The 20,139-nt window shown below is 39.1% G+C and overlaps 1 protein-coding gene across 3 annotated transcripts in view; it reads left to right on the top strand.

Annotated features, from left to right (window-relative positions):
* Positions 1-17,098, top strand: part of LOC140199219 (AP-1 complex subunit sigma-2) — a 102,814-nt gene extending 85,716 nt beyond the window's left edge. Inside the window, exons 5-6 of one of the 3 annotated variants that reach the window (XM_072260913.1) lie at positions 9,123-9,223; positions 16,152-17,098. In XM_072260913.1, coding sequence (XP_072117014.1) covers positions 9,123-9,170 — 48 coding nt within the window. In that variant the 3' untranslated portion in view covers positions 9,171-9,223; positions 16,152-17,098. Of the gene's footprint in view, positions 1-9,122; positions 9,224-11,661; positions 16,110-16,151 lie in introns of those variants that run through there. The other 2 variants (XM_072260914.1, XM_072260915.1) reach the window with 2 other exon arrangements.
* The last annotated feature ends 3,041 nt before the right edge of the window (positions 17,099-20,139 follow it).

The following is a 20,139-nucleotide window of genomic DNA, read 5'->3' on the forward strand; positions in this document are numbered from 1 at the left end:
CTGTTTGCTGTTATCTTGTCGGAACTCGCGAATCTCTCCGAGAATCAAGGACAGAGTCACAGATTCCCCCTCATTATCTCCGTCCTGGCTTGCCGTGGGGGAACTAGGCCCGTCGCCTTGCTGCGTCTCTTTATGTTTATCAGCCTTCGGAGCGGACTTTTTAATCTTGTTCTTAGACATCATCCTTGCCCCTTTTATTAATATAGTTATGCAATATTAAGTATTTGTCTAAATTCGATTATGGGGCAGTTTACCTTTTTTGTCGAGAGACCTTTTCCTTACGCCGCCATTCCCTTGATGATCCGGAAGTTCCCCCCGGCATTTAGGAAAATTTAATGTTCATTCTGGTCACATCAGGCTGCACTACCCTTCTCTCAAAGGCTGACCCAATCTTAATGATGGGTGGCAGTTAGATCTGTCCCAATCCTGCACATGCTGGTGGTGATTAGCAGAATGTGACCTCTCAAAATCCCTCCCCCTCTCTTCCTCCATCCCAATATCCCTCCCCCTCCCTTCCCCATCCCAGTTTCACTCTGCCCCCTCCCCCAGCTGCCTATCACCTCCCTCATGGTTCCGCCTCCTTCTACTACCCATTGTGTTTTCCCCTATTCCTTCTTCACCTTTCCTGCCTATCACCTCCCTGTCTCCCCTCCCCCACCCCTTTATCTTTCCCTTTACTGGTTTTTCACCTGGAACCTACCAGCCTTCTCCTTCCCATCCTCCCCCCACCTTCTTTATGAAGCCCCTGCCCCCTCCCTGTTCAGTCCTGACGAAGAGTTCTGGCCCTAAACGTTGACTGATCGTTTCCATGGATGCTGCCCAACCTGCTGAGTTCCTCCAGCGTGTTGTGAGTGTTGCTTTGACTCCAGCATCTGCAAATTACTTTGTGCCCTTGAAATAGAGCTGCCCTGCCCTTTAGCTCCGGTAGGTGCTGCTGCTGAGGCTGGCTGTGCGCATGCATCGGGTTGTCGCATCCCGATTTCCAGGATGGCCGATTGGGTCTCGGGTGAAAGCCAGCCTGTTGACTTTTGGCGAATGAGCAATTTTATATGAATATATAACCCTGAACGTTGCCTGCATTCTGTAAGTTAGCACATTTGAATTCGATTTAGCCAAAAAGGTGCTGCTATAATGCACCATTTGCGCTAGTTGGAGGTTACAAACAGACAGACAGAGCATGGGAGTTTTAGTAGTATATAGAAGATAGATCTGTCCATTGTCCTTCAAGAAGTAGTTCCAAAAATGTACTGGACTCCTTTGTGTTTTAAAAGGCAATTCCTTGTTTTTGAACATTGATCCCTAGATCTCTCTGCATTTTCTCGCAAAAGTAAACTGTTTCTATTGATTGGGGCCATTTAAGTCCCCTGTTATTTTCCTTAACTAACATGATAATTGAATTGACTTTATTTCTTACCTCCATCACATACATGAAGAGTAAAAATCCTTATGCCTCCATCTGAATGTGCAATGTGCAAATTATAGTAATTTGTAATAAATTGTATGTACAGTAAGATGTACAACAGAAAGGTTAATATAGCCTAGCGATAAAATTGTGTCAATGTGAATTAATCAGTCTGATGCCCTGGTGGAAGAAGCTGTCCTGGATCCTGTTGGTCCTGGCTTTAATGCTGCAGTACTGTTTCCTAGATGGCAGCAGGGGGAACAGTTGGTGGTTGGGGTGACTTGGGTCCCCAATGATCCTTAGGGCCCTTTTTAACACCTGTCTTTGTAATGTCCTGAACAGTGGGAAGTTCACATCTACGGATGTGCTGGGCTGACTGCACCACTCTCTGCAGAGTCCTGCGATTTGAGGGAAGTACAGTTCCCATACCAGGCAGTGATACAAGCAGTCAGGATGCCCTCAATTGTGTTCTTGTAGAAAGTCCTTAGGATTTGGGGACTTGTGCATAATAAGCCTGGTAAGGGCCTGGTAAGGTTGTCGAAGCAGAAAGGTTGGATTGGATATTCCAGATTTTATAAATTAACAATACTGGTAGGGTGGCCAGGGGATGGGCTGAGAGCAGGCATGTGTGAAATGGAAGAGATGCAGCTGAGGGCAATGTTCATGGTGAAGAAAGGTCCTCCCTTTCTTTGAAGGAGGAGGACATCTGCTTCATTCTGGAATGAAAAGCCTCATCCTGAGAGCAGATGTGGCAGAGACCAAGGAATTGAATCCATTTCACACAGGGGTAGGGTTCCTCTTGTCCTCACCTACCACCCCACCAGCCTCCGTGTCCGACATATAATTCTCCACAACTTCCGCCATCTCTGGGGTCCCATCACTAAGTACATCCCCCCCACGCGACTCCCTTGTCTATTCGTCCCTCCCCACTGGTCTCCCTCCTGGCATTTGCAAGTGCTGCAACTGCCCCCACACCACCTCCCTCACTACCATTCAGGGCCTCAAACAGTCCTTACAGGTGGTGATATTTCGCCTATGAGTGTTGGGGTCATGTACTGTGTCCGGCCTGCCTGTGTGGCCTCCTATATATCGGTGAGATCTGACGTAGACTGGGAGACTGCTTTGCTGAGCACCTACGCTCTATCTGCCAGAAGAAGTGGGGTGTCCCAGTGGCCACCCATTTTACTTCTATTTCCATTTCCCATTCCCATTCCAATTATGTCTATCCATGGCCTGATGAGGCCACACTCAGGTTGGAGGAACAACACCTTGTATTCCAACTGGGTAGCCTCCAACGTAATGGCATGAACATCGACTTCTCGAAATTCTGGTAATGCTCCCACCCCCAGCCCGTCACCATTCCCTATCTCCTTTTCCCTCTCATCTCCCTCTGATGCTCCTCCCGCCCCTTTTTCTCCCATGGCCTTCTGTCCTCTTCTGTCAGATCTCCTTCACCCCCCCCCAGCCCTATATCTCCTTCACCAAAAAACTGTCACCGATCACCTTGTGCTTCTCTCTCCTCTCGCCCCACCTTTTTTAATCTACTTCTCAGCTTTTTTTCCCCCCCAGTCCTACCAAAGGGTCTCGACCTGAAATGTCGACTGTACTCTTTTCCATAGATGCTGCCTGGCCTGCTGAGTTTCTCATTTTGTGTGTGGTGTTAATGTTTTCTGTTTTTATTTTAGATTTGCAGTTTCTGCCGTTTTTATTATTTTTCAATCTAGATATTAATCCATTGGACCTTGTAATGTCATTGTCTAAGATGTTTGAGTCTGTCTAAACTTCAAGCTCAGCAAGTTCTCATCAGATAGATTTTTAAAATTATATTTTCCCTGCCAAATAAACAATTTCACATTTTCAGTGGTACTCACAAATGTGCTGGAGAGGCCAGCAGCTCAGGCAGCATCTATGGATGGGAATAAGCAGTCGAAGTTTCGGGCCAAGACCCTTCATGTGGTATTCCATTTGCCAGATCTTTGAACTATGACTTCTCTGTCCCCTTGTAGCTTTCTTGTGTCCTCTTCATAACCGTGTCATCAACAAATTTAGCAATCATATCTTTAGAACACTCATCCTAATAACTGAGATCCCAGCTGTGACCAGAGGTGTGCCACAGGCAAGCGAAAGGCATGCACTGTAAATGAGAACAGAGACCAAGGGGTACAAATATATACTTTACTCAAAGTGGTGACACAAATAGACAAATTGACACATGCAATACCTGACACTTGTCTGTTTTCAACTCCATCTGCCATTTTTCAGCCCATTTTTCCAGCTGGTCCAAGCCCCTCTGCAGGCTCTGAAAACCTTCCTCACTGTCTACAACACCTCCAATCAGCAAATCATCATCAAATTTAGGATGTAATTTTGGCGATGTAATGGGCAATCGTCTCTGATCTGGGCCAACATTTACGTGCTGGGCGGCACCTAATTAATTAGCTTGTTTATTTTGGCCTTTTTCTTAAAGACGTGCTGGGTGCTTCCCGGCTACCACTGCATTCTCCGCGAATCGGTATCTGCGGCCCGGGGGTTGGGGGTGGTGGGACACTGAGGTGTCGTCTGTTTCCATCAGGGTAGGCAGGTCATCTTCTTCTATGTCTGCCTGCCTCGATGTCGAAGGTCGAGGTTCGTCGTCTGCTGCGGCTGATGTGGAAGGCTTATTTGACTGCTTAGCCTCGTGCATTTTTTTTAGATCATACAGTTCTTTGTAAGCACTCAAACCATCCTGAGAATATATGCCCTAAACCGACATACCCTTTCAAAATTAAGGTCGTATTTTATCATTGTAGCGAAAATCTCACGCTGTTGACTCACGTTCAGTTCCTGGACGACTTCACTTTTAGTCCGTTCGCTGCTGCATTCAGTTTTGATTGTTATCCTTTCCTCTTCCAATTGCATCAGCTCTTCATCTATCAGTTCTTGGTCATGAGATGCCAAAACCTCTTCAACATCATCTTCATCAACTTCCACAAGCCAAACTCGCTTTGTCCTTACTTCGTTCACCACGATCGAAACGCTTAATTATGTCTAGTTTTACGCTAAGTTTAACACCCTTACGAGCTCTTTCAGGCTTTTCCGATACCTTAGAACTCATCTTGCTAATGGCTGCTCACAGGCACGTGTTTAAGCAGTGCCGGCGGGAGTGCAGTTCCGAATCCAGGAGAGGAGCGGCTGCTCGGGGCGCGCGTTGCCTTTTTTGCGCGCTGCCTTTTCTCGTAGCAGTGAAAACACCTTCTGTTAGCAAGAACAGGTAACTAGTGTAGGTCTTTCGTAACAGTGAGGTTTCATAAAGTGAATGTTTGAAAAGTGGGGAACAGCTGTATAAGATTTTTTTCATTAATTCATGCTTAGGATCTAGTGATAAGGTCTGAAAATGGTTGCCTTGAGTGAAAATAGATGGTTTTCCCCTTTCTACTAAGATTTCAAGATAAAATTTTTTTTTAAATGTTAAGACTTTTAAATGTGGGTCACTTTCTCCTAAGTCACAAGTTCTTAACCTTGTTTATGCCATGGGCTCCTTTGACAGTCTGGTCAAATCTATGGACTCCTCCTCAGAATAATAATAATAATAATAATGTTTTTTTATTGATCCTGAATGGGAAATTATTTTGTTATAGCAGCAACATTTAAAAACACACTTGGTAATAATAATAAATATAATAAACTAATAAAGTACAGAATATACACAATAACTTACCACTGCAGTAATGTATGAAATAATAAAACAGACTATTATACTATGATGTGTATTCTCCTGTTGCACAGAATGAGCTGTTGTATTTGCTTATTACATTTGGTAGGAAAGATTTTCTGTAACGATCCTTGTGACAGTAGAGCAAAATGAGTCGGTTCAAGAGACTCATTCTGCTTATTCAGTAGGTCATGGAGAGGATATGCCAGATTGTCCACAATGGATAAGTTTGTTTAGTGACCTCCTCTCCACCACTAACTCAAGAGAGTCCAGGTTAGTGGTCGCCAACCTTTTTAAGCCCAAGATCTCCTACCTCAGCCTTAGTGAAAGGCAAGATCTACCAACTAAATCGTTTAGAGAGAAAACAACTCAGCTTGTACTTCCAATTTGAGGTCTTTTATTTGGGCTAATTGTATTTGAATTACATAAAGTGCTTTTGTCAAACTTTCAAATTAATTCAACCAAGGAAACACTGTAACTAGCATATCAAACAGGCCATAGCTGTCTTTCTTTAAGAATATTACAATACTTCATACCTTTTGTAGTAATTTCTACTTTGAAACAGGACCACTGGACAACTTCATGTCCAAAGGAACAACTTTATCTGGGACAGCAAAACCAATGCAGCGGAGGGGCTTATACACACATGTGCAGGAAAGACCGGAAGTAAAACCCCACAACCCCGGAAACAACCTCTGTTTACAAATAGCTTTCTGTAGCGGGAGTATTGCTATATTACTATTATCCTAATTGGTATTAATTTATCCTTATAATGCTCACATTACAACACTTCTCCCCCTTTAAATTCCAATTTTCCCCAAATGTAAAAGAACTGGGAAACAAAAAACAGTGATGTCATTATCTTGTGTACCTCTGAAACTTATACTAATGTCTCAGTAACAGTTTACCAATACAAAACACCTGAAAAACGTGGCAGATTCAACATTCAGTCTAACAAAGGAAATTGTCCATTCAAATATTCAGTCTGTCAGGAGGTTTGCGAGGGTACTGTGCTGCAACAAATGAAAATTATTAAATCTAAGTACAGGAGCTGTCTTACTGACAGACACCTCACAGACTGTCTCAAACTGGCTGTCTGTAGTTATGAGCCAAATTTCAGGGAACTAGCAGAAAGTATTCAGCTCCAGTCATCACACTGAGTGCAGCAGTCAATTTTTATTCATTTATTTTTCATGTTGAAATAAAATTAAATAATGAAGCATAGAATTAAAGGTGTTGTAATGTGAGCATTATAAAAATAAGTAATACTAATTATAGTATTTCCGGGTTGCGGGGTTTTACTTCCGGTCTTTTCTACCGCAGTGCATGGCGGGGGAACTATACACACATGTGCATTGGGCAGAAAGAACGGAACTAAAACCCCGCAACCCAGAAACAATCTTTCTTTACAAACAGCTTTCAGTAGTGGAAGTATTGCTGTATTACCATTATCCTAATTAGTATTACTTATTTTTATAATGCTCACATTACAGCAGTATTTTTCTTTTTTTTCGGGATCTACTGCGACAGTCTCAAAGATCGACTGGTTGGTGACCACTAGTCCAGGTTATAACCATGGATGGATCCAGCCTTCATGAGTTTTATTTACTCTTCTTGCATCACCAGCACCGATGCTGCTCCCCCAAAATAAAGCCACAAAGAAGATTACACTTGCTACAACAGACAGATAAAGATCTCCAACATCCTGCTGCACACATTGAAGGATCTCAGCTTCCTTAGAAAACAGAGTCTGCTCATCCCCTTCTTGTAAACAGCCTTGGTGTTGGTTTTCCAGTCAAAAGCCTGTCCAGTTGAACACCTAAGTATTTGTACTCCTCCGCCACCGCAACATCTTCTCTCAGAATGTATACAGGACTCGTCACAGTCCTCTTCCTCCTTTAAAAATAAATAGATAGATTGATCACCATCTCCCTGGTTTTGGCCATATTCAGGAGTAGGTGATTTCCCCCCGCACCACTCCACATACTTGTCCAACACTTATCTGTACTCCAACTTCTGCTCGTCTCTGAAGCACCCAACTACCGCAGAGTCATCAGAGAACTTCTGCAAGTGACAGGACTAGATTTCTACTGAAAGTCTGAGGTGTACAGTGTGAACAGAAATGGAGACAAGACAGTCCCTTGTGGGGCTGTAGTGCCACTCACCACCATCTCAGACACAGAACTCCCCAGCCATACAAACTGGGGTCTACCTGTCAGCTAGTCAGTAATCCAAGAGATGGTGGATTTGTCTAATGTATTTAAATATGTAAAATAAAATGCATAAGATTACAAAATAAACTAATTATATTGAAATATAGTTATCAAAATATTTAAAAAATAAATAATTGAAGGAGATGGTAAATCTCAAGGTTAGTGAAAATAAAGAAATAATTTTTTTTCCCTATCCAAGTTCACACACCCCCTGGAATCTATCCATGGATCCCAGGTTAGGAATCCCTGTCCTGAGTTGTATTTGTACTCTGTTTATCATAAAAAATGCTGTCTTGCTCACAGGCCGAGTGAGTGATGCTGTTTACCCATTAAGCTTAAAGTTCAAAGTAAACGTATTATCAAAGTACAAATATGCCAGCATTTACTGTCCAACTCAAGATTAATTTTCTTGCAGGTATGCTCAGTAGGTCCAAGAAGCATAATAGAATCTATGAAAGCCCATACCCAACAGAGCAGACAAACAACCAATGTACAAATACAAAAGGAAAAAGAAATAATAAATAAACAATAAATAGCGAGGATGTGAGAAGGGTCCTTGAAGGTGAGTCCATAGGTTGTGGGAAGTTCAGTGAAGGGGCAAGTGAAGTTGAGTGCAGTTATTTCCACTGATTCAAGAGCCTGATGGTTGAGGGATAGGATTTTCCATTCAAGGGTGTTGGTGATTCCATACCAGGCTGTGATGCAACCAGTCAATATACTCTCAACCTCACATCTATAGAAAGGAAACAAGATCCTGTTAGTCTGCAATGTTTTGAAGTTATTCATAAGGACAATGAATATGGGTTTGAATCCATTAGAGCAAAAACTATGTAAAATGTCCACAAGTAGGAGAGACTTTCAATTGAATAATAGTCTGGTAACAGGGAGATAAGAAAGGAAGATGCATGGCCATTGGAAAATGGGTTCGGGCCAGGTGAACAAGAAAACAAATGATAACGGGAGGAAAGAATTTTTTTTTAATGCAAAAGGTTCAATCCTGGAACACGGGGTTGCATAAAGATACCATAGTGTGGTTAGTGTGGGTTTTCAACCTGGACTTTAAATGCAGTGTGGATTGACACTGTATGGTTTACAGCTGCAGAATAAATTTCTGCATGAGTTTTGGTGCCACAGCAGTGGCAGGTGGTTCTACCCTCTACTCTGAGCTTGGCAGCCTTTTTCTGGAAAATGTATGGGTTGCATCTTTTTTAAATTTGCAGTAATTATTGTTGACCAACCTTTGTGAACTAAGTGAATGCAATCTGAGATGTGTCTTGTGATTTTTTTTGCCATATTTTTCTGTGTTGAAACGTGCAAAATTGATGTCAGATGGTTTGCATGAAATGCATTCCTTGGGTTTGTTACGTAGTGATTCCGACCCAATGTTCCACGTTTTCATCCTCTTGCCTTTTATTTTCTAGATAGCCGGGTGTTTGCATAAAGTTGTGGTTATACCCCAGTTATGCATTAATGTGCAGACCCTAGAATGTTCAAAAATAATTATTGATGGATTAATTTTTCACAGAATGCCAATCCATTCTTCATGTTCTGACTTTAATTGGTATTACTGCAACATGTGTACAATGAAATAAAATGTATAGGATAACTCTCATTCCAGCACTAATGTGAAATACGGCTTCTGATTTATCTTGCTGAAGACTAGTTCAGTTGCAGCAATGTTATAAGGAAAGAGTGTTGCATGATCTACAACTGTATGAGATTTGTTTTTTTTGTGTGTTGATAATGGTACTCCTGTTCCAGGGATGTATTGGAGGAATTTGTTAATTCTCACATGCTGCTTAATTTTGTGTTTTAGAACCAAAATGAAGACTGGGGAAGTTTGTCAGCTGACGATATCTTATGATTGAAAGAAATCTTAGGCTATTGGCCTGTTATGACTCCCCATCCAGACCTTTGGTAACTATTTTCCCATTTGAGTGGCATGGGTATAATTTGGAAGTATAATGAATGATGCACGTTTGCAAAATTGCCATGGCATTAATTGCTAAATTGCCTGATGTAGGGAAAAGCTGAAAATAAAATACTCTAAACCAAAGTAGATGGTGATGGGGTTGATCCTAATTGAAATTTGCATGATTGCAATGCCTTGGTGCTGCTTCTGTTTTTTTGAAGCTAACATTGTTAAAAGGCAGTGCTTAACTTGCAGGCTTTCATTTCAAAGAAAAGCGCTCTTAGCTATTTAACATTATCGTGAAGTAACAGTGCATCGAAATTAAGTATCTGAAATAGTTGCACATAGTTCTACACAAGTGACAGAGATCTTGTTCTTTGATGCAAAAAGGAAAGGCAGGGTTTTGTGTAAAATATAGTTTTTGAACTATTTTGCCATTTTGATTGACCATGAAATACCTCATTGAGGTGGAAAATTAGGGAGGATAATCTTAAACTTGTCTTTGAAATATTGTGATTGCAGAAGATGTGAATCAGTATTGCTGATCTCTTGTTTCCTTAATTTAAAAGGAGTATCTCCTGAGTGGCTATTTTTTGTCAATGTGTACTTGGATGTCAGGCAAAGAAAATAATTTGAAGTTGCTTCCTGCAACAATGTAATTCAGAGTTGGCTTGTGTGTGAGATGTCTTGTTGCTTCGAGACTCTAAAAATGTAAGTTTTGTTAATCAGCCTATCCATATTTCATGAACCCTTTGAACTTGAATAAGAATACTTTGGCTTATTGTGATGGGAATAAACTAGGCAAGATGAAGTGGTGTAGAACTCATCAGTGTAATCTCATTTAAGCTGTGATTTACGGAATAAAAGCACAAGGCACATTTGAAATTCTCATTGCCAAAGTTTGGCTGTTCTGAGAGTCAGTCTAGCTGGTCTTGGATTTTACATAGTCACTAAACGAGTTTTGTTTTTCAAGAAGCAAATTCTGGACAAGGCAAAGCTAATCAACATCAAATTTGGATTTAGCCCCAACAGCGGCATGCGCCATTGTATACTTATCTCCAAAACTAAGACCAGAGTTATGCTAACAGGACAAATTGTTTTATTGCGTGATATTCTGAATCTTTGTGAGATACAGCTTTACTTTGAGTTGTAAGAGCAATGTCGCTATTATTTAATTATTTTAAAGACATTTTAATTATTTTAAAGTGTTGGGTAAACAGCTGCTTGAGCTTTGACTTTGGGTTTTACTTTGTGCCTCTGCTTCTGCATCTGAATGCTTGTAGCCTGTTCCTCTTTCCTTCAATGGAGCTGGGCTAAGATGAATGAATCCACAGTGCTGAGGACCCTAATCAGCTGAAGGAACTCAGTAGGTCAGGTCGAGCAGTATCTGTGGGGAGGAAAGGAATAGTTTTGAGTTCAAACCTTGCATCAGTCCTCTTTCTCCACACCCCACCCCCCAACAGATGCTGCCTGACCTTCTGAATTCCTCCAGCAGACTGTTATTCCATATTCCAGCATCTGCAGTCTATTGTCTCCACTTGAAGCCCTAAACTCTGTAACTACCTAGGATTGCTTCAATGTTTTTTCAAGAATTGACAGAGCAAAAGGAAGCTGTTTATTGCATCACAAGTCCATGTCAGTGGTTATGCTTCACAAGCTCTTTTAAACACCAGATGTCTCATGTTCTCAGCATAGTCATTTATTCTTTTCTCTCTTGTAATTATATAGCTTTCTCACAAGTGTCTGTTGTACTCAACTTTAATCACTTTAAAATTTGCCCTGTGATAATGGCCACCTAGTTTTGGGTTCCTACCAGTAGTAAAACTCCTAGCATTTCTATCATAATCAAACTACTTCATGTTTTAGTGACTTTGATTTGGGCTTGCCTTTATGCATTTTTATGACCGAATACAAATCTTACCTGCACCTTCTCCAGTATCTTATTGACAAATTGTATTTGTGGACATTCTTTTTAGAAGAGACTATTTGAAATTGGTATGAAGTTGTGATGGTGGAAAAAAATTGAGATATTTACTGTTTCCCAGTCTTCTTGCCATTCAACTGCAATGTACCTTCCTGCTGTTGTCTTTTAAATGTGAATGTGGCAAATAACTGCTTGATCATTCTTTCTGTTGGTGATTTGCTTTCTGTTAACTAATGTAAGCTGTTTTTGTAGAATATCTACAAAATACTTTGTGGTTAAGCAGCACCCTTGTCCCAGCATGTTTGTTTGTTGGATGTCATTTAATACTTGCCAATTTGCATTCCAATTTGAGACCCCATGATAATAACCTTCAGCATTCTGTGTATGGATTTGGATGTAACATCCACTTGTTTCTATACTGACACTGAATTTCATTCTACAGTTATTAAGTGTTTTTTTTATGAAGTCTGCATGCTAGAAGATGTTGGCATTTTGTTTTCTCCCCCCTGCCCCCTGTAGCCACGCCATGAATATTTTAATGTTCCTGTATATTAATACCTTGGCTCATCTTGCATGGTGAATCAGAGGAGGTGACCATGTCTGCTTGCTGTTGGAATGCTTTCCTGGGCTTCCTGGGCTCTGAAGTTTACGTCAATGTTGTACAAATGAAATGTGACAGAAACATCAGCACTTTGTCATCTAGCTGCCTGGTGTTGTACTCATATTTGTGTTCAGTTCATTTTAACTTTGTTCACTGCTATCCTAGTTCCAATTGTACACTATAAAATTTGAGTCTGTACCTTTTGGGTTTAACATTTGTTTTATTGTGCATCAAGCAGCTCTGAAATCAAACTAAATTTAATACCAACGTCATTGAAGGAAACTGACTCGTGTGTAACATGCAGAATATAGAAAATGGTGCCTGGAAATGGTCTCAGTTGTAGCTGAAGTAAGAACTGGAAGTCCCAGACTGCAGAAATAACTAGTTACAGATTTGTTAATTATGTAACCTGCTTCAATCAATTACACCCATATATTATTTGCTACGATTATACTAGTGGGGTGAAGAAAAGTTAATCAAACCTTGGGCTGTTTAAATCCATTTCACTCCTATAAGGTGATTTGTAGTTATCATAAACTAATCATTTTTCATGTGTGTATCCAGCTGACCAGGTACATTTAAGATTAATGTTGAAACACAGTTCCACCCCTGTTTATTGCATAAATCAGTATATATTTTGCAATGGATGCTTTTGTGTCTGTATTGTGACCTACCCCTTGCCCATCTGGACAGCAAGTGAGAAGATTGTTGATTTGAGGTCCATGCATACTTAAGGGTAGGTTCAGGTAGGCTGAGGGACAGAAAGATGAAGCTTACAACAGTTTTTGTTTACACATGCTTTTCTTTCGGGGGAAAATAAGGCCATAGTGGGATTCTTTTTACTCTCCGGTGATGGAGTATCAGATTAGAGATGAATGACTCTTTTCTCTATTTGTCACAACTCTGGAATATTTCCCAGTGCAAGGTGTTTCTAATTTTTGCTGATTAGCATTGCAGTATAAATTACTTCTGTTGTAGGAGAAAAGATTTCTGATACAGTTGGTTGTCCAAAGCTTGGCAGTTAGCAATGTTCTGATGCCCACATGGCTGTCATCATGTATGGGTGCTTGTGGTATGTTGAGAATGAGAGAACATGAATAAAGCTGCTTAACAACATGACACCAATTGGAGAATTTGCTGCCACCATTCTATTTTTGGGTTTGATTTTTGAGAGCCATGTTGACTTGCATGCAGTTTAAATTTTAATAAATTAACTCTGCTCTGGTCTTTTCAATCCTAAAGCAATTTCATGTTTATTAGGTGAAATATGAAGCTGGGCAAAACATTTTGTTTTAATGGAGGTTCATAATTTATGCTGCCAGCCAATTTGTTTGTGTAATTTTACAGTGTTAGTCATGTGTCGTTCCTGTGCTTTATGATTTTTCCTCTCCTGACAGAGGAAATGAATATTCTTTCAAGGATGGACAATGGAAACTAATGCAATCAGTGAGTTGCACAGGAGTTCACAAGATGGTGTGATTAAAGTATCAGGAATAGAAAGTTGAAGGGCTAAGCTTAGTAAAAAGCAGAGAGAATGATCAGTGTTAGAGCTGCAATATTAAGGTTAGTTGTCAAGAATTGCTCAACTTGAGCTGTATTTCATACGTGGTCTTTCAGAATAAACATACCATTTGAGCAATTCTACACATTAAACAAGTTTGTAAAACGTTCCAATTGAAGTAGTGTGACAGGAGATGTCCATTTTCCTCCCTGCCTCCTCCTGTGCAAGGGAGCATTAATTTGAACCTGCCCTGACCAAAATTATTAACTTCTAATTTCCTAAAAAAGGATCACAGTATCCAATTGGCAGGAATCATCCCGGCCTATTGTATACATCTTGTATTATGTATTTTTCTTAACTAACATTTTTGGTGCTTGGTGTATCTAGATGTTCTCATTTTGACAGCTTTCATGTATTAACGATATAAACTGAGTCCCATTCTTTTGGAATATGTAATGTAATTGTATTTGTTTGAAATTGCCACCCAGCCCTAGAAATTGTGGATAGAGTTTGTCAAGTTAAATCTAAAGCCAGTTCAAGGGAAATTGCTGCCTTTTCAATTTGATCTAACAACTGGTGCCCTTCAGGAAATCCAACCAGACATGCTTGCCTTTTTCAGGCTGTCATTCAGACAAGTGTCAACAAGTAACCCATGAAAGTGGAAACCTCATGTATATTTTACTGTATTCTGCTCCCACGAGTGTGCCACATTTAGCTCGTTTCCATCTTTTAAGAGACGAAGTGGCCTTGAACTATTTCTATAAATTTACAGACTACATATTCCCATGAAACCCCCAACTAATCAAATGAACACTAAATCATAGCACTTCAATAGTGACTGGCTGTTTAAATATGAATTGTTTGCTGAACATCATTTGACTTTCTGTAGACTTCCATAGTCTGCTGTTTAGAAACATATTGATTATTCCTATGTTTGTAATTTGTGCTTCAGAAACAAGTATATTTAGCTTTAATTATTTGTATTGTGATTGGGGGCAACTCGTTTAGGCACAGTCTGATTAAAAAGATGGCAATACTTCTGCTATCAAAATTCAATAGTTTACACTAACTGGTATGTTGGCTTTTGTTGCTATGCATTAAGCTGACTGAAATTGTGATTTTATTTGTAATTGTAAAATTGCTTGCTTCGAAAGTGCATGTTTCTGGCATGTTATAAATAAAACAGTGCTGCATGCATCAAGGCTGTTTCCTGTGGCTATATTTCCTGTCTCTCCAAACTTCTGATGGCTGATGTATATTTTAGGTATTCTGCTTTTGCTTTAATAGTAAAATAGTAAGAAGATCATAATAAAACAATTAACTGGAAAGTCAGTGATTGAACACCGGCCAAATTCAATGAGTCACCATTAGGTCTGTATCTATATTTTTGCCAATTTGACATTGGCCAGCAGTACCAGTACTGGGTTGTTTCTCTGATTTTAAGCTGGTTATTTCCCTCCCATAAACTTCAGCTTCAATCTTGACTGGATACCAGAATAATTTTTTTAAACAATGTTTATTTACCAAAAGAATTGTGTTCCACATAGCATTTGCTTTACTTTTTGCACCTGGCTGTACATTCTTTCACAGTTTTAACAATTGGATTATAATTTAATGCGATCATATTACACATTCTAGTATATAAAATTGGAAATTTGGCCTGGAGTATAATTTCATGATGAACTGAAGAAGAGAATTTCAATCTTTAGATTGCCTTGGGTTAAATAGGAAAATTAACTGGATTTACACATCAGGGTTACTTGGCGAAAGACTCACAGTAGCAAAGCTGCTAAAACTGACTCATTTATGAAGCAGTTCTCTCTATGATCTGTAATTTCTTCTGCTGTTAAACTAACTGGTTCAATTTCAATTTGGTATGAATTCTTAATGAAGTTTATACTCAATGTTGTGGGTTTGTTTATGTCTTAAACATTTTGGTAACTTTGACTAGACATTTAGAAAAATGTTTTGCTGTGGATGTACCTTACCCTGTCAGCTCTCCAGATTTCATTTGCAGCTCCTGCATTCCAATCTTCTAATTCTGTCTTGGAATTCCCATATTCATGATCTGTCTGTGCCACAGGGAAGAATTGGGTACGCACCATACAGGAGCGTTTTAGATTCTTATTCATCCGGTGATTGTTGCCTACCAGACCATTCAGCCTTCTTTGCCCCTGTAGAAATGTTGCATCCAAGATAGGTCCTTACAGATATTGACACCCAAGAATTTGAAATTACTCTGTCCCCACTTCATCTTTTCCATCTCAAACTGTGTTGAATTTAACTGCTGAGGTGCTAATTAAAGTAGATAATTGGTAACGTTTTCCATCCATCTGCAGCGTACAATTCTCTTTTGCCATACCCTAATTAGGTTGTCAAAGTAAGTTGTAATTATTGCGTTTTAAAAACAAAATTGCACCTTGCTCCTTCTGAATAACTCTAAAATGTTGTTTTTGCAAACCTTTGTTATTTTGTCACATCTACCTTCAGCAATGCATTTAGAGTGCACTGGCCCACCTGTAGCTTCAGTTATATCCAGATTTCAATTCATTTTGGCCAGATCATGCAAGGGGAAAATACAAAGCAAAAACCAGATTCTGAGTGGCTTGAAAGAAACTAATAGGAAATAGCAACACACTGAAGTTTTATACCTCCTGTGGATAAGAAACTTCCCAGCATTCATCAGGAGTTGGTGCTGCATTGCATTAAATGGGAGGAGGTACCCATTAAATTGAAGATGGGTACATTTTTGCAACTGGAAACGACTTCCACAAATGCACAAATCTTTTACTAATGTTTTGCTCTTGTATTTGGCCATTTTTATCTTTTACCTTTTGAACACTGACTGCTATGCTAATTCTTTTTATTTAGTTTTGATTACCAAAGTGTTTAATTTTGCCTCCGCAGGAAGCTGAGACTCCTCGTAGTGTTCTTGAAGAAATTGGACTGACATAAGTCTTCAGTTAAAGTGAACGATGTCCCAAATATTCAAAATTAGATTTCACTGCTTTGATTGTTGATGTATGGCTAACATTGTACGATGCTGCCCTTTTGGATTTTTGTTTAGTTGAAGATGTCATTTATTAATTATGCTTGAAACAAAGGGAAAACTGAAAACAAAATGAGTCAAATAGAGACTTGGTTTAAATTGGGTTGTCAAAACTTATTTTTCCCAAAAATGCAATGAATACAAAATAATTGTAAGTATGACCAATTGCAATGTGGATGAGAGAAGTCACTAATGAGCTGGCATCTCTCCATTGTGTATCATTTGCCAGCTTGAGAAATTGGATCATTTTATCTCACTTTTGATGTAAATGAACATTTTGTTCTATGCTAAAGTGCAAAATCTCTTGAAGTATGGTTAATCATCAGGATTTTGTACATAAAGCACATTTGTTTTAAATCTGTCACTACTATGTCAATGCAGTCAGTGTCAACAGCTATTGAGGTTTGAAAACACAAATCTGTTTTTAGATTGGCATAGTTATACAGTCGTGTACTTAAATTTTGTTTGAACTTTTAATCTAGAACTTGAGTATTGGAAAATCATTGCCTTTTTAAGGATTACTGTGATCATGATGCAATACAAGGATGTGAAAGGGATTTAATTCTGCAATATACTGTAATCATGTAAAACTAAAAGCCAGTTTTCAATGATGTGGAATAACTGCTGGTTTACTACCTGGCATCACTGCCCCACATCAGATATAATTGCTGAGGCTTCATTTAGTGACCAGTGTTCGGATCTCTTCAGTGTAGTATTACCATTCCAAGTGTTCTTCACCAAATATCCTGTAATTATTTCACCTAGACATTTACGTATATCTATAAAATATCTTGGTATTACTGTGGTTTACTTCAACAATGTGTATTCATTTGCAAAAAATCTTATTCCTCAAGTTAAAAAGGTTGATCAACTTGGTTTGTTTGCAGTCACTTAAATGTTATTTTCAGTTTAAAGTAAATTTATTATGGAAGTGCATATTGTCATATACTACCTTCAGATTCATTTTCTTGCAGGCATTTATAGGAAAGAAATATACAAAGACTGATAAACACCACTGTGCAAAAGACAAACTACAAATAAAAATAATATTGAGACCATGAGTTGTAAAGAGTCCTTTAAAGTGATTATGTAGAATCAGCTAGTGGTGACTGAAATTATCCACGCTAGTTCAGGAAAATAATGGTTGTAAGGTAGTGATGGATCCCACACCACCTAGTTCAGGAACAAAGGCCTCCTGTGGTACAGGTTGAGTGCCACTTATCCAAAACCCCCAAAATCTTTGAGTGCTGACATGACATCACAAATGGAAAATTCCATAAGGTGCTGGTTAAGTTTCCCAATGATGTACAGGTCTCTACTCACCAATCAATTCTGAGAAGTGACTTCATGTATGTTATGAACAGGTTAATGAATAATATATAACTGTCTAAAATGAAGATCTCAACCATGTATTGAAAGAGTGGATTTGGCAGCATCACATGAACAGTTGATCATGAAACAATCAAAAATCTATCATGGCATATTAAATATTGAAGATAATGGTGAATATTCAGCAGGCTGGTTGCATAATTTTAAAAGGCACAGCATTAAATTTAAATATTTAAAATATTTCCAAGATGAACATTTGCTGATCACAAAGCAGAAAAACTCATTGCCGCTGATGAAAATCAACACCAGAATAAGTCTACAAAGCTGATTGTGTTTATACCTTACATAAAACCTAAAAAAGTAAAATACAAATAGTGTACTGTTATCCTTTAATCAAAACATGACTATGGGTGAAGACTGAAAGCCTGCTGTTGTTTATTGTTGATCAACAGCCAATTCAGGTATTCTCCCAATGCTACTCTTTTTTTTACTCTGCATCATTATTTTCATTATTATAATAGTATGTAATTTTTACTAAGAACATGTGTGATAAACAAGTGTAAGTGTAAGACTTACCAGTAGCACTGATTTATGATTAAAACGACGAGTGCTTTTATATAGACCCCTTGATTTGCACTTTAATTGTAGGTGGTTTGCCAATTCATTCACTCTGGTAAGTTAATGGACACTTATAAGAATATGCCTCTGCTCTGGTTATTGTAATTGATGTATAATCTCAATAACCAAAAAAATACATATTCCATTGGTAATGGTGAAAAGATACTATAGTTTGTCAAAAGGGACAGACAATGAGTAAAGATGACCATGGACAGCAGGATAAAAATATTGCACAATTCAGGTTGAAGACCCTTGACATCAAGGCTGGGAAGACAAAGGATCTTAAATTGCAGGGAGGAAAATAGGATATAACTGGGGGTGAGGTGTGAAAATAGTTATGAGGTCAGTGAGGGAATGGAAGCAGAGAACACAGACTATCTGGCATGGAAACAGGCCTTTTGACCCATGTACACCTCTAGGTCTTTTCTATCCATGTCTCTTTTAAACATTGTAATTATACATACCATTGCAGTTTGTTCATTACCACAATCATGTATGGAAAAAATTGCCCTTTGGGACAGTTTTAAGTTTTCTTCCTCTTTCACCATAAATCTATGCCCTCTATTTTAAACTGATCTACAAGGAGGAGTTTAAAACTGACCATTTACTTTTGTATGTCACTTATTATTTTATCTAGCTCTATAAGGACACCCCTCACAGTCTCCTACACTCCATCAAAATTTGCTTTGCCCCAATTTAGAAGTTTCTCTTACAGACTAGTTTTGCTTTCCGTAACTAAAACTAATGGAATTGTGGTCACTGGTCCCAAAGAGATTGCCCATTGACAGCCACTTGCCCTGCCTCATTTCCCAATAGAAAGTCCAGTGCTGCCCTTTCTCTGGTAGGGTTGTCCACGGTTTGAGAAAACTTTCATGGACACAACATTCAGCCCCACTCAAGCTCTTCACACTTTGGCAGTCCTGGCCAATATGAGGCAAGTCAAAATCCACTACTATTCAACTATTCCTGCAGCTCTCCACAAACACAGTTGTCCCTCTACTTCTGATGATCCTATAGTATAACCACCTTGCTCATCCCACTCTTATTTCTAGGTTCCACCAATATAGCTTCAAAATATTTTAAGTACTGCTGTGATGTTCTCTGTAATCAAAAATGCTGCTGTGCTTCAGATCTTACCAGTCCTACTCCTGTCTGAACTATCTTTCCATTATGGCAATAGTAGCTCAGTCTCATATACCCAATCCATCATTACTGGTCAGGCTTCTTGTATTAAAATAAATACAGTCTAGACTATCAGGCCTCCCTTGCATGCCCTTCCTCAACTTCCTCATTATAACAGACCAATACATCGTGCGAGTGCGGAGTGTAAAGTGGTAGACAATGGGAAAGGAATCTGCCTGGTTTTCCCCAATATTTACAAAACCAGGTCATGGACACAATTCCAGTACACTAGACTGGAAGTAGTTCAAGTCTATTATCAGCATTTTCTTTATTTTTCAGCAGGAACTCATCAACAGTGTGGAATGAAATATTGCTTATAAGGGTTATTGAAATACAGCAGATGCAGTGGCCCACTCTATCAAGCAAATGCCTTTTTCACCAATTCTGTTGTGCATTTTTTATTCTCCCTATATTGCTTTTAACACTTTACCAATATCTTCTCCCCACCCCCAAAAAAATAAATACACATTAGGAGCAATTTCTAGAAGCCAACTATCTTTGCATCAAGCACATCTTTGGCCTGTGAGGCAACACCACACAGCAGCATAGGTAGAATTGAATTGGGTTGATAGGTAGTGGTAATTCCACATGCAAGAAAGATTTAATAATTATGGAATCAAACATACAGCATAGAAGCAGGACCCTGTAGTCCACATCATTAACTGTTTGCCAACACACCTTGGATCCTTTGTGCCTTAATCTCCTGAACCAGCCTAC

This window comes from Mobula birostris, chromosome 6, assembly GCF_030028105.1.
Source record: "Mobula birostris isolate sMobBir1 chromosome 6, sMobBir1.hap1, whole genome shotgun sequence".
In the NCBI taxonomy this organism is placed as follows: domain Eukaryota; kingdom Metazoa; phylum Chordata; class Chondrichthyes; order Myliobatiformes; family Myliobatidae; genus Mobula; species Mobula birostris.